Genomic DNA, 12099 nt, shown 5'->3' on the forward strand with positions numbered 1-12099 from the left:
CTGGCCTGGGATCCAGGGGGACCCTCCCACCCAAGTGCTGGGATTACAGGCATGCGCCACCCCCAGCTCTCAGTATTATTTTCTTGTGCATCTTATTTCCTTTGCAGCGGTTTCCAGAAGCAGCCACTCGACGTGTTCATGGGCGGGCCTGTGTACTGTCTTCCAGCACCTACAAAACTGCTGAGCTCCACGCAGACGGAGCAGCTCCGTCTCAGCCTGCACCACAATCCCAGCTCTGGCTGAGTGACTGGAGCACGGTGTACTCCCAAACAACCTGGTGACCAACCGCCATGGTCAGTCTCAGCCTGCCGTCCCCCTGCCTCTCTCCCTGGTGCCCCCACACCGTCCGCCAGCCTCCAGGCCGGTCCCTCCCGTGCCCTTCCGCTCTGCCCACCCTGTCTCCTCAGCCTACACACTCCACCACCTGGTCCTACACTTGAGTCCCAAAACCCTGGTCCCTCTCCCAGGGCCCCGGACTGAAACGCCACCACCTGCTATTGTGAGGCCTTGCCGGGGACACGGGGGACAGCAGGGGGCACTTCCATTTCCCAGGGCTGTGGTTCAGGCCACAGTCAAATGAGAAAGGCCATCAGCTCTTCTGCTGTGACCAGGACCTTGACCTTGGGCTTTGGTGGGGGGTCATCTTTTAGAAACTGGGATCCTGCCCACCCTCCAGATGAGCTGTCTGTCACAGGACCAAAGACTTTGCAGCTGATCAATGATCAATTGTGAGCTAGAATCAGTCCCTCTCTCTCTCTCTCTCTCTCTCTCTCTCTCCAATACTGGTGCTGAACCCAGATCCTTGCACTGAGCTACATCCACAGCCCTTTTTTAAACTTTGAGACAGGGTCTCACTAACTCACTAACACTGGGTTCTAACTTGTGTCTTCCTGCCTCAAGCCTCCCCAAGTGCTAGGATTACAGGTGTGCACCACCACACCTGTTCGTTTTATAAATTAATAGGAAGGAGGTAGCTGTCTGATCTTACAGATGAAAAAATTGAGGCTCGGGCAGGTGGCCTGACTTTCCATGGGACACCATCAGTCAGAGGCAGTACTGAGAGAACAACCAGCCTCGCCGGGCCACAAAAATCCTGCGCTGAAATCAGGCTGCCTTTTTCATATCCCTGACAATGAGGTTGAGACACATGCAGACTTTAAAAGACTACAGAGATTGTGAATTTTTAAACTCCAACCTAAGCCAGACGTAGCGGCTCATGCCTGTAATCCCCACACTCAGGAGGCTGAGGCAGGAGGATTGCTGTGCGTTTGAGGCCAGCCTGGGTTACAAAGTGAGCTCAAGGCCAGCCTGAGACGCATATCAAAACCCTGTCTCAAAAAGACAACAACAAAAAAAGCTCCAATCTATTTATGCAGGATACTATTTTTGATCTTGCTTTTCCAACAAATTTCTGACTAGATTAATTTATATGCAAACTTCTGTCCAATTTTTCTAGTTTGTTTTGTTGTAGCCACCAAGCCGAAAGTATATACACAGTTTAAATACAAGAAGAGCTGCAACCTCCCCACTTCCCGAGCAGAGCTCTCACTTCCACTCGGGCACTCTCAGTGAAGCGCAGACCTCCTCCCACTCTCTGTCCTGGCAATGTCCACTGCTTGTCCTTGGGGCAGGAGAGGCACCCACGGAGGACGCGATGACCTCTAACATGCCGGAGACCTGCTGCCCTCACAAGCATCACGCGACCTTCACAGCACTCTGGTGGGGCCGCCACTTCACTCTTCCCTCCAGCAAAGGAGGAGCTGCCCACTGGGGAGTGCTGGGCCCCAGACCTCTGCTCTTGAGTGTGGTCCATGGACCAAAGCATCTCCCAAGGATGGGTTCCTTCAGAGCCAAGATGCTCAAGGTACTCCCTGTGTAGCAAAAAACACTCCCCGCCCTCTCGAGCCAGTATGCTTCAGTCTCTTAGCTTCCCAGGTAACAGTTCCTGTTCCAGTTCCGGTTGCTTCTGTCTCCTAGAAACAGCTGGTCACGGTGATGCATAGCTGGTCACTATGATCACAGTGTACAAACCAATCCCCGGCTGACAAGCCACTCTGCTTCTGTACTTCCCGCTTGCTTATCCTGTATAAGCCCTAGACCACCAGGGCCCAGGGCCTCATATTCTGGGAATGATCCTGATCAGTGCCCATTGACGTAAATAAATCTGCCCCCAAATCCTGGGTGTCCTTTCGGTGTTTCTGTTTGCCGTTGCACCTGGACCTTGGACCAGAATCTGTATTTTAATAGCAGCCCCAGCAGCGATGCCGCCACACACAGAAGTTTGGGGGAAACGATCTGGGTAGCACAGTCCAATAGGAGAGGAGTTAGGGTGCGAATCCGCTGCTCCTGGCTCCTGCTAGCAGGATGGACAGTGCCTACAAGCACCATGGTTCTGAAGAAGACAAATTAAGTCGTCCGTAACAGGAACTATAGACCTCAACACCATGGTGACTCCTGTCTGCTCCAATGATCGTCCTTTCCAGGGCCGTCTGCCGTGTAGGAAAAGGTGACTCCAGGAGAACTGCAGGAGGCATGCCCGGGAACCCGGAGAACCAAGTGTCACCTCAGCTTAGCAGTGGTATTAATAAAGTGACCCAGAATGCGCTTCTCACTGGTGAAGTAAGGAGCTGGGAATGACCCTTTCCGGCCATCATGCTGTTGTTTTTTCTACGCCTGCCTGCTGTGCCCCCTTGAGTTCCTGACCAAATCCTCCTCTGGCCTGGGAAGCGTCTCTCTCACCAAATAGCTGCAGAGCTTCTGATCAGCACAGCAAATAATCACTGCCCTCCCCGGCCCTGACCGCCCGGCAGCACACCCACGGCACAGCGGCAGCCGGCTGCGGCCCGCGGACACTTGAGGACTTCCAGGTCTCATCCCGGAAGACAGCCGGCCATCCCATTGCAGTGTCCATTTTCCTAAGGGCAGGGGCCGCATCCACACTCTCTGACCCCGGGGCCACAGGCTGGCAATCCCCCCGCTCCGGGTCACCAGTGTCCCCTCACTGAGTCCTCTCTCTGCCCCAGAGGCCACACCGAGCCACCTGGCGTGGAGCCCTGGTTCCTCTCCTGTCATCAGAGGCCACCTCCTCTGCATCCTGCAGGAAGCCCTCCGAACCCCTGGACGGATTCCAGGCCCAGAATCAAGGCTGCCAAACCCTCTTGGGTGCCCTTCGACCTGGCGCAACTCTTTCAGGGGCAGAAGGGAAGTTGTGCCTGGGTATTTTTACAGACGGGGAAGTCCAGATGTTCTTTTCTGGCCTTGGTGCATCCCCTGCACCACACGAGTGGATGTCACTGTTCCTCCCCCAGGACCGGTAACATCCCCGCGCGGATTCCCAGAAGACTTGACTCAGTGCCGGCTCCGTTTGGCACTGATACTTTCCCCAGGAAGCCCGCCGGCCTTGCACACGAGCATTCAGCCCCAAAGAGGCTCGCAGCAGGACTTCCGGCACAAACAGCGAGCCAGTCAGCACGGAGCTGGAGCCACGATTTGAGAAATGGCTGTCCTGGCCCCGAGCTCCCCGGGGGCAGCTCTGGGAGGCCCAGGCCGCCTGGGCTCCTGGGGCAGCGGTTACAAGTCAGTACCTGTCAACCCAGGCGCCTCCCCACGTCCCATCCTTACGGCAGCATTCCCGCCTCTCCCACAAGAAATCAACTTCCTCGCAGTAAACAAAAACCACCCCTTCTCCCCGTTACTCTGCATCTTTTCCACCCTGAGTGTCTCGCTGTGCTGTCCTGGCTGCCTCGATGTCCTGCATCAGTTCAAAACGTTTCCCTGTAGTGGTCACTTTGACTCTGGAAGAGCCTAAAGTCACACAGTGCCCAATCGGGTGGATAAGGTGGATGTGGACGCAGAATCGTGTGTTTCCGAGCTGACTTTCCAGTGGACGGCGCTCGGTGGCCGCACTCCCTGTGCTGTTGATCACACCTCAGAGAGACCCTCATGAAAGAGGACTCCAGAGCTGCTGCAGAAAGAGGCCAGAGCCGTGGATGGATAAGTGTGGCTTGGCGGAGAGAGAAAGCCTGATGTTTAAACCCGCTGGCGGTGCGCGTGGACCCCTGCATTCACCCAGCACGTTCTCTCTGGTCCATGGTGTAGACGGATGACGGTGTGCATCTCTCCCGTCTGTTCCATGTTCTCTCTACAATGATGCCTACCCCGCTTTCTTCCTGACAGGCGAACTCCTGACAAGCAGGAGTCACTCGTGTGTTATTTATTGCTTCTCTCTCTCTCCTCATCAGCTAGCATGTGCCCGTGTAAATAAAAGACATTTGCTTAAAAAAAAAAAATACAAGGGACAAAACACCCAACCAGAAGTCCTCAAAACCAGCAAGGTCATCCAACAGTTTCTGAGAAGCTGCCAGGGCCACAAGAATAGAGAAAGAACATTAGGTTTAAAAAAAAAAAAAAAAGGTAAAGAAATCTGGACAAGGGTGGGCATTAATTCACAGCAACGTTCCCATCTGGCTCGTTAAGAGTGACAGGCGGCCACACTGATGTAAGATGTTAATTAGAAAGGAAATTGGGTGTGGAATTTGGGGGAACACTCTGTACTGTGTCAGCAATTTTTCTATAAAGCTAAAACTCTTCAGAAATAAAAAGCATAAGAAAAATGCACCTAACACTGCACCCGCGGCCCGCCCCAACCTGCAGCCCGCCTTCGGCGGGGTTCTCTCCACACACCCGGAGAGGTCTCAGAAAGCAGTCACCGTCTTCTCAGAGCGAACACTCTCTCCTGACCACGAGAAGCCCAAGTTCTCGTCCCAGCTCAGCTGCCCTGGCTGTACCACCACGGTCAATTCTCTCCCGTCCCTCCACGGGCCTCAGTTTACCCACTTGGAGCTAAAGAGCGCCCCAAGTTGCTTCGTGAAGACAGAGGTCTTTGGCAGTATCCTCGACTCCCAGGCATGGAGCAGACACCGAATCCCTGGGTTTGTCAAACGAACACACTGTTTGGGTGTGGTTGCTCCAAGCCAACTCAGGGTCCCTCCTCAATGCAGAAGCTTCAGGAGGCAGAGCCTGGGGGTGATGAGATGCTGCGGGCCCTGGTGAATGGGCTGATGGCTTTCTCAGGAGATGAGCTTAAGTCTCATGCACCGGGTGAAGTCTGGTTGGAGTGAGTTAGGTCTTGCGAGACCAGATTGCAGTGATGGAGGTGATCATGAAGCCAGGCAGCCCCGTGGCCTTAGTCCCCTCTGCCTGTGGCTGTTCCCTTCTCTCCACTGGGAACCGATGCTGCACACGCCCTCCAAGGGGTCAGTGGGGGCCAGCACCAAGCTCGTGGGTCTCCAGACCTGTGAGCTAAGTAAGCATCTTCTCTTTCTAAATTAGCCAGCCTTGAGCACGCTCATTAAAAAGCGCCCTTTCCCCTGGGCCGGGCCCTGCAAGCTGCCAGCTCCCTGCACCTGAGGTCTCTATCTTGTCATGCTGAGGATCACCTTGGCTTCCAGGGAGTGGGTGGTGGGTCTTCCAAGGGACCCATCTGTCTCCTCATAGGATCTCCTGGCACCAAGCTCAGAGAGAGAGAGAGAGAGAGGGTCCAGAAGGCCCAGCCAGCCCCTGGCTAGGATCCCCTGGCAGAGACTTAAAGGAAGACAGCTCCAGCTCCAGGTGGGGGAAGTCGGAAGTCACCAAAATAAAAACATAGCCCTCCCTCCCACCGGGTGTGGCAGCGCACACCTGCAATCCCAGCTACTTGGGAAGCTGAGGTAGGAGGATCTTGAGTCCAAGGTCAGCCTGAGTGATTCAGCCAGATCCTGTCTCAAAGTGACATTTCACAGGGCTGAGGGTGCAGCTCAGTGGTACAGTGTTTGCCGGGAATGTGTGAGCCCCTAGATCCAACCCCCAGCACAGAGGAGGGAGTGGGCGGGAGACAGAGAGAGGGAGGGAAGGGAAGGGGAGGGAAGGGAAGGAAAGGGAAGGGAAGGGAAGGGAAGGGAAGGGAAGGGAAGGGAAGGGAAGGGAAGGGAAGGGAAGGGAGGGTAGAGCCGAAGGAAGGAGAGAAAGGAAAGCAGGTCCTGCCTGAGCACAGCTTGACCGTGAGAAGCAGCTTGGGAACACTTAGCCCATGTCACACTCCTCCTTACCCAGCCCTGTGGGTGACGGCTTGTGTCCCCTACCCACCAGGCCTTCGTGGGCTGTGGTGCACATTTCAACGCCTCGTCCTGCGGACAGATGAAGATCCGAGCCCAGCTCTCAGGCTCCACCTCTGTGGTCTCTGGTGCCCACTTAACCCAGCAAGAGTCTGAGGATGGCACCACGCCCGACCTCACCCCACAGCCATCTGGGGAGCTTTCGGTAACTGCACATCCAGGAAACTGACTCCACGGTCAGCACGACCCCCAGAGCCCTTAACAACGCGCCCAGTGCAGCGCTGTTCCTCCACCTGGTCAGGGCCAGTCCTCAGTCACCACCTGTGCCCAGCCCAGACTGCAGAACGCTCAGAGCGGCTCTGGCTTGAGAACAGAGATGCAAAGTTCTGGACTAATCTGTGTGGACCCTCAAGTGAGGACTGGATGAGTGATGACTCCCCAGGAGACCGTAAACTAATGATGGATGACAGATGGATAATGGACAATGGATGGATGGATGGATGGATGGATGGACGGACGGACGGACGGACAGAGGAAGGGTGCACTGATACTAAGTCGACCTCCCCAGGAAGGAAAGCTGCTATTTTCCCCCAGCCCCACACTCTCGACCTCACAAAAGCCATGTGTTCTGTGCTTCTCAGAGCACCAAGCTGAGCTGCCGCTGGCTCCTGGGCTTGCTCTTCTGCCCCGTTCTCCTTCCCTGGTGTCTGTCTTCCCCTGCTGCTCACCCCCGCTTCTGCCATCCCCCTCCCGCCTTGGGTGCCCACTGCCCCTGCCCCAGCCCCACCTCCTCCTCCAGAAGCTTCCAAAGCCGAGCTGCGGGTTCTTCTCCTTCTCCCCAGGTATTTCCCCAAGAAGACGCTGCACAGTTACACAGCACACTTTTATTAGATGAGCCGCAGTGACTAACAGGACTGGGAAACAGCAGGGGCGTCCTGAGGAAGCGGTGAGGGACAGAAAGCCACTCTTCTGCCATCTGCAGCCACCTGGTGCCTGCGGTCAGCCGGGCCGCAGTGAGCATTGGGGAAGGTCCCGGCCCCAAGGCAGGAGACCAAGCTGAGGAGACCCTCCTGCCTCTGCTCCGGAAAGGGCTCCATCCCAGGCGGCCAAAGTGTCCTGTAACATCCAGCTGGGGGCTCCCTGTCCCTGCTGCCCTTGCCTTGTCCTCATTTCCAGGGGCGGCCCCAGGACAGGACGGGCACCTTGCTCCAGTCATGGGGGCTCCCAGCAGCGCTGTCCTGAGCTGTGGCGATGGGGACATCACGCCTCAGCCCCGTCACTGCCGTCCCGGAGGCAGCAGGGAGCCCAGCCCGCACCTCCCAGCCCACCGCAAGCCGGTGACAGTGACCCCAGGGGCAGGAGTGGGGGAGGGGAGCACTTGCCAACTCGGCGCTGCAGGGGGCTCTTGCGGCCTCCCCCTCCCAACACGGAAGCTGAGGAGGAGCAGGGGCCCAACTGGGGGGACTTCCTACAGACCACGGACCAGCCCTCGGGCCACCACCCAGTGGGGTGCGCTCACTGTACCCCTCTACCCCTAGACCCCTTGTCTACCCGCCGTGGAAGGGGCTCATCCGAGCGCATTCCTGCCTGGCCGGTCTCCTTCCTTCTGGCCTTCGCACACACTCCCACGGCCCCGCCCCACAAGGGCTCCGGCACCCAGGCCCCCTGCCCAGGAGATGTGGGCGAGGGCGGGGGGAGGGCGGGGGGAGGGCTGGCGGAGGAAGAGGCCCCCCACCTGTCTCACTCTTCCCGGCCCAAGTTCCCCCATGCAAGGGAACCGGGACGTCCTGTCCGCAGCTTCCTCAGTGCCTGGGCTTGCGGCTCTCGGACGCAGAGGCGAGAGGGGCTCTTAGAAACCCAGCCCCAAGCTTATCTCTGCTGTGGGGTCAGCGGCCCGGTGCCCGAGCTGCGCCGGCCCAGGAGCTCTGCCATGGGGCTGTGGGGCTAAATCTCTGCTCACACGCAGCGGCCGCCCCGCCCCGCCCGCCCCGCCAGCCGTCCCGCGCCCAGAGTCACCCTGGGGAAGGAAGGACCCGGGAGGGGCTGGTGTCAGGAGAAAAGAGGTCGCCCTGCAAGTGAGGACTGCCGGGAACAAACAGCGAAGAGGGAAAGGAGGCCGGGGCTCTAAGAAAGGGGAGACAGACAGACCCTGCGGAGCCAGGACGCACACATCCCCCGGAGGGGCTCCCTGACCTCCCCGATTTCATGCAAACGGGGAAACTGAGGCTCGGGAGGCAGAGAGGAGTGGGGGAGATTTTGCACCCGGAGGAGGGGCCACGGGCCAGCAGGAACGGCACAGCCGGGCTGCCTGTGTCCCAGGGGTGAGGGCCGGCCCCGGGCAGCCCTAGTCAACCACGAGGGTCTCCTGGCTGTAGGGGAGAGATTTCTCCTGCATCTGCTCCCCGCCCTTGCCCGCACTGGCCCCCGGGCCCTGGCTGTGGCCCGAGGAGTAGCTGGCAGACTTGTCCCCGCTGCCGCTGCTGTGGGCCGGGACCCCGCACCCGCGCCGGCCCCAGCAGAGCACCGAGGCGCAGGCCTGGCGGAAGCGCGGGTCGAAGAAGGCGTAGAGGAAGGGGTTGAGGCAGCTGTTGACGTAGCTGATGCAGGTGCAGTAGGGGAAGATGTTCACCAGGAAGAGGTCGAAGTCGCAGGGCCAGTGCAGCAGGCTGCCCAGCATGTAGAGCGTCTTGACCAGGTGGTAGGGCAGCCAGCAGAGCGCGAAGGTCACCACCAGCACCACGATGATGCTGAGCAGGCGGCGGCGCTTGCGCAGGCCCTCCGCGCGCTCCTTGCGGAAGTGGCCGGCGATGGTGCGGGCGATGAAGAAGTAGCACGTGAGCATGACCGAGAAGGGCGCCACGAAGCCCACGGCCGTGGACGAGACGCCCAGCCCCACCTCCCAGGCCCACTCCGCGTCCGCCGACGCGGCCACTATGGAGTAGTTCATGTAGCACTGCACGCTGGTGCCGTTGTCAGGGTTCCCCGTGGTGCGGAGCACCATGACCGGCACGGCCAGCAGCGCGGCCAGCACCCACAGCCCCGCCGTGGCCACGGCCCCGCTGACCCGCAGCCGCAGCCGGGCGCTGGCCACCGGCCTCACGATGGCCAGGTAGCGGTCGAAGCTGAGGCCGGTGAGGCAGAAGACGCTGGCGTACATGTTGACGAAGACCAGGTAGCTGCTGAGCCGGCAGGAGAAGCTCCCGAAGGGCCAGTCGTAGTCCCGGTACGTGTAGGTGGCCCACAGCGGCAGCGTCACCACGAAGGTGAGGTCGGCCACCGCCAGGCTGGCGATGAAGACGTCGGCCGAGCGCCGCTTCTCCCGGCCGCTCCGGAACACGGTCCACAGCACCAGGCCGTTGCCCGCCGTGCCCAGGAAGAAGACCAGCAGGTAGATGGCAGGGATGAGCTCGCTCGACGACTGCCACTCCGTGTACTCGCACTCCGACTGGTTGTCGGCTCCGTAGTAGTTGTCAAAATCGCCCCCGTCCTCCGCGCCGGGCACCGGGGAGGACGTGGGCTCGGCTGCCAGGGTGGCCAGCGCCATGGCACCGGAGTCTCGGGCGGCAGGGGCCGCAGGAGCTCGGAGCCCTTCCCAGCCCGCAGGAGGAGCCCAAGGACGCCCCTGGCCGGCCGCTGTCCCTCCACCCTCTCCGGCCGGCCAAGCCCGACTGCGGACACTTCCTCACCCCTCCTGAGCCCTCTCCCGCCCACCGCCCGCCGCCCCCTCCTCCAGGGCCCGGAGAGCTGGAGCCTCAGCCCACTGTGCTTGCCCTCCCTCGTCTCCACTGGGTGAGGACACCAGACTGACCCCCGCCGCGCGGGGCAGGAGTTATCTGTGGTCCGGAGCCTGCAGAGGCTCCAGCCCCGCCCCCTCAGGCTGCCCTTTGAGGAGCTCCCAGCTCCTCCTCCTCCCAGCCCCTCCCAGCCCCTTGCAAGGGGACAAATTATGCAGATTGAAATCCAGCCTGGCCTGCAGCAGGGGCAGGGACAGGGGCAGGGCAGGAAGGGTGTGAGATTCCTCAGCACCGGGCCAGCATCTGGCCGGCCTTTGGGGGCCCTGCTGGGCCGGCTCTCCTGCATCCCCACAGCTCCAGAGCAGACTTCACACCGGGGCTCCCTTCCTGCCCCTCCGGGCCTCCCGCCCCTTCTCCCGCCCCTTGGCTTCGACCTTCTGTCCGAGGCTCACAGGAGCCCAGAGGTCTGGTCCTCAGTGCTGGCAGCCGGCTGGGGCAGTTGGCAGTGACAGGGAAGCTTTCAGAGGGTCAAGACTGAGTCACTGCAGGAGAGGGTCACAGGGCCAGACGATCCCCAGGCAGGTCACTAAGTCTCTGGGGAAACTGAGGCTCCACAAGGCAGAGGAGTTTGGGGCTGGTGGGCTCCTTGCTTTCCTCCTGCTCCACCTGAAGCACACACAGTCCTGGGGCCTGGTGTGGAGTGGGTGATCCCCAAGGGGTTGTTGAGTGAATCAATCGGATTGGGATGGGGTGAGTCCACAGAGAGGAGAGCAAGCATGCTGATGACTGCGTGCTGGGAACGGGACACAGCCTGGTCCTGGGGCTCCCACCATCCTCCACGGACCAGGAGGGGACAGGGAGCTGTGGCAGAGGAAGCAGCAGCTGCTGGGTGGGTGCCCTGGTCCCCGGACTCACTCTGCCCCCATCTCCAGGAAGGAAGCGGGAGGGTGCAGAGGATGAGGTTAAAATACGTGCCTCCCTCCCTGCAAGGAGGAGGCTGGTTAATCTAAGCAGTGCAAAGAAAACAGACGAGCTGGGCGGAAGCTGTGCAGAAGGACATTCTCTAGATGTATCGCCTCAGGCCTGACCGATCGGTGGCTGTTGGGTTCTGGAGGAAGTCTAGCAAAAGCATTGTTGGCCCGGGGACACTAGATGCTTTTCTGAGATAGGCCCTAACTAAGGAAGACAACATGATGGCTCACTGGTCGAGTCTCATTCCTATGACGATGGAATTGTACTGGCCTTGCAAAAATGGTTGAGACAGGCCCAGTTCCGGGGCTGCCTCCTCTCTTCTGGTGGAATAAAAGGGCACTGGAGACAGCAGTCTGGGCTTGAGTCCGCAAGGCGACTAGGCCCCTGAGCCCAGAGATATGCTCTGCAGTTGCTCTTTTGAGGAGGGGGTTAATACATGCCCGGGCACCTCGTTCTGGGGCCCTGTTCACCCTGGACAGGGATGGAGGAGTGATCCGACATAATGGCGCAGGGACAGGGACCTGGGTACGAAAGTGGAGACTGAGGTATGAAAACAAGGCTTCGAGATTAAGGTATGAAAGTAAGTCTTCAAGAGTAGGAAAGAGCATTAAGGAAATTAAGTCTGTGCTCCACTGACCGGAGAAGAGTCAACGGGCGGGAGCTTGGAAACGAAAGGAATCTTCGAGAGCAGACCGGAGAAGAGTCAACGGATAGGTAAGCCCGGTCTCCGGAATTGTTCATCAGGATTACTATGGGTAATTTTCTGTCTCAAAAAGAAACTAAACCAGAACAGGAGATCTTGCAGGATACAAGAAGTAAAAAATGCAAAGACAGATCCGATTCTGAATCAGATAATAGTTTGTCTGAGGAAACTCTATCCTTTCAGGAACAAGGACCAATTACAAAGGAGGAAGGCGGGTATGGGTCTTTTAGACCTAATACTGACAATAAGAAAAAGAGATTAGATTGTCCTCCGCCTCCTTCTTTGGTCTCTCAAGCGTATCCGGTACAGCCCTCAGCCCCAATATGTGATAAGTCTAACCCTTTCAGGCATCCACCTCAGTTAACTGTTCAAAGGCCACTACACGTGACTACAGTCATGAGGGCTTTTGCCCAAGCCAAACAGGAAGGAGATTTGGATGCTTGTAAGGCTTTTGCTTTGTGCCCAGTTACAGCTACCGAACTAGCAGATAATGAGGAAAGTCCCCAAGGTTATGTTCAGCATAGTCATGCTCCAGTGTCTTTTAAAACTATTAAAGAAATGAAGCAGGCTTGTGTTTCACATGGAGTGAATTCTCCCT

At 58.6% G+C, this 12099-nt stretch overlaps 1 protein-coding gene across 1 annotated transcript; it reads right to left on the reverse strand.

Annotated features, from left to right (window-relative positions):
• Positions 1–6961: 6961 nt before the first annotated feature.
• On the reverse strand, positions 6962–9934 carry Aplnr (apelin receptor). Its single transcript, XM_005407987.1, has one exon. The coding sequence runs from the start codon at positions 9634–9636 to the stop codon at positions 8437–8439; it is 1200 nt and encodes a 399-aa protein (XP_005408044.1). The 5' UTR covers positions 9637–9934; the 3' UTR covers positions 6962–8436.
• Between the last annotated feature and the right edge of the window lie 2165 nt (positions 9935–12099).

Source organism: Chinchilla lanigera, unplaced genomic scaffold, assembly GCF_000276665.1.
Source record: "Chinchilla lanigera isolate Chin_1 unplaced genomic scaffold, ChiLan1.0 scaffold00110, whole genome shotgun sequence".
NCBI classification, from domain to species: Eukaryota; Metazoa; Chordata; class Mammalia; order Rodentia; family Chinchillidae; genus Chinchilla; species Chinchilla lanigera.

Coding starts and splice junctions, on each gene's coding strand:
- Aplnr (XM_005407987.1), bottom strand. CDS start 9,636: ATGGCGCTGGCCACCCTGGCAGCCGAGCCCACGTCCTCCCCGGTGCCC.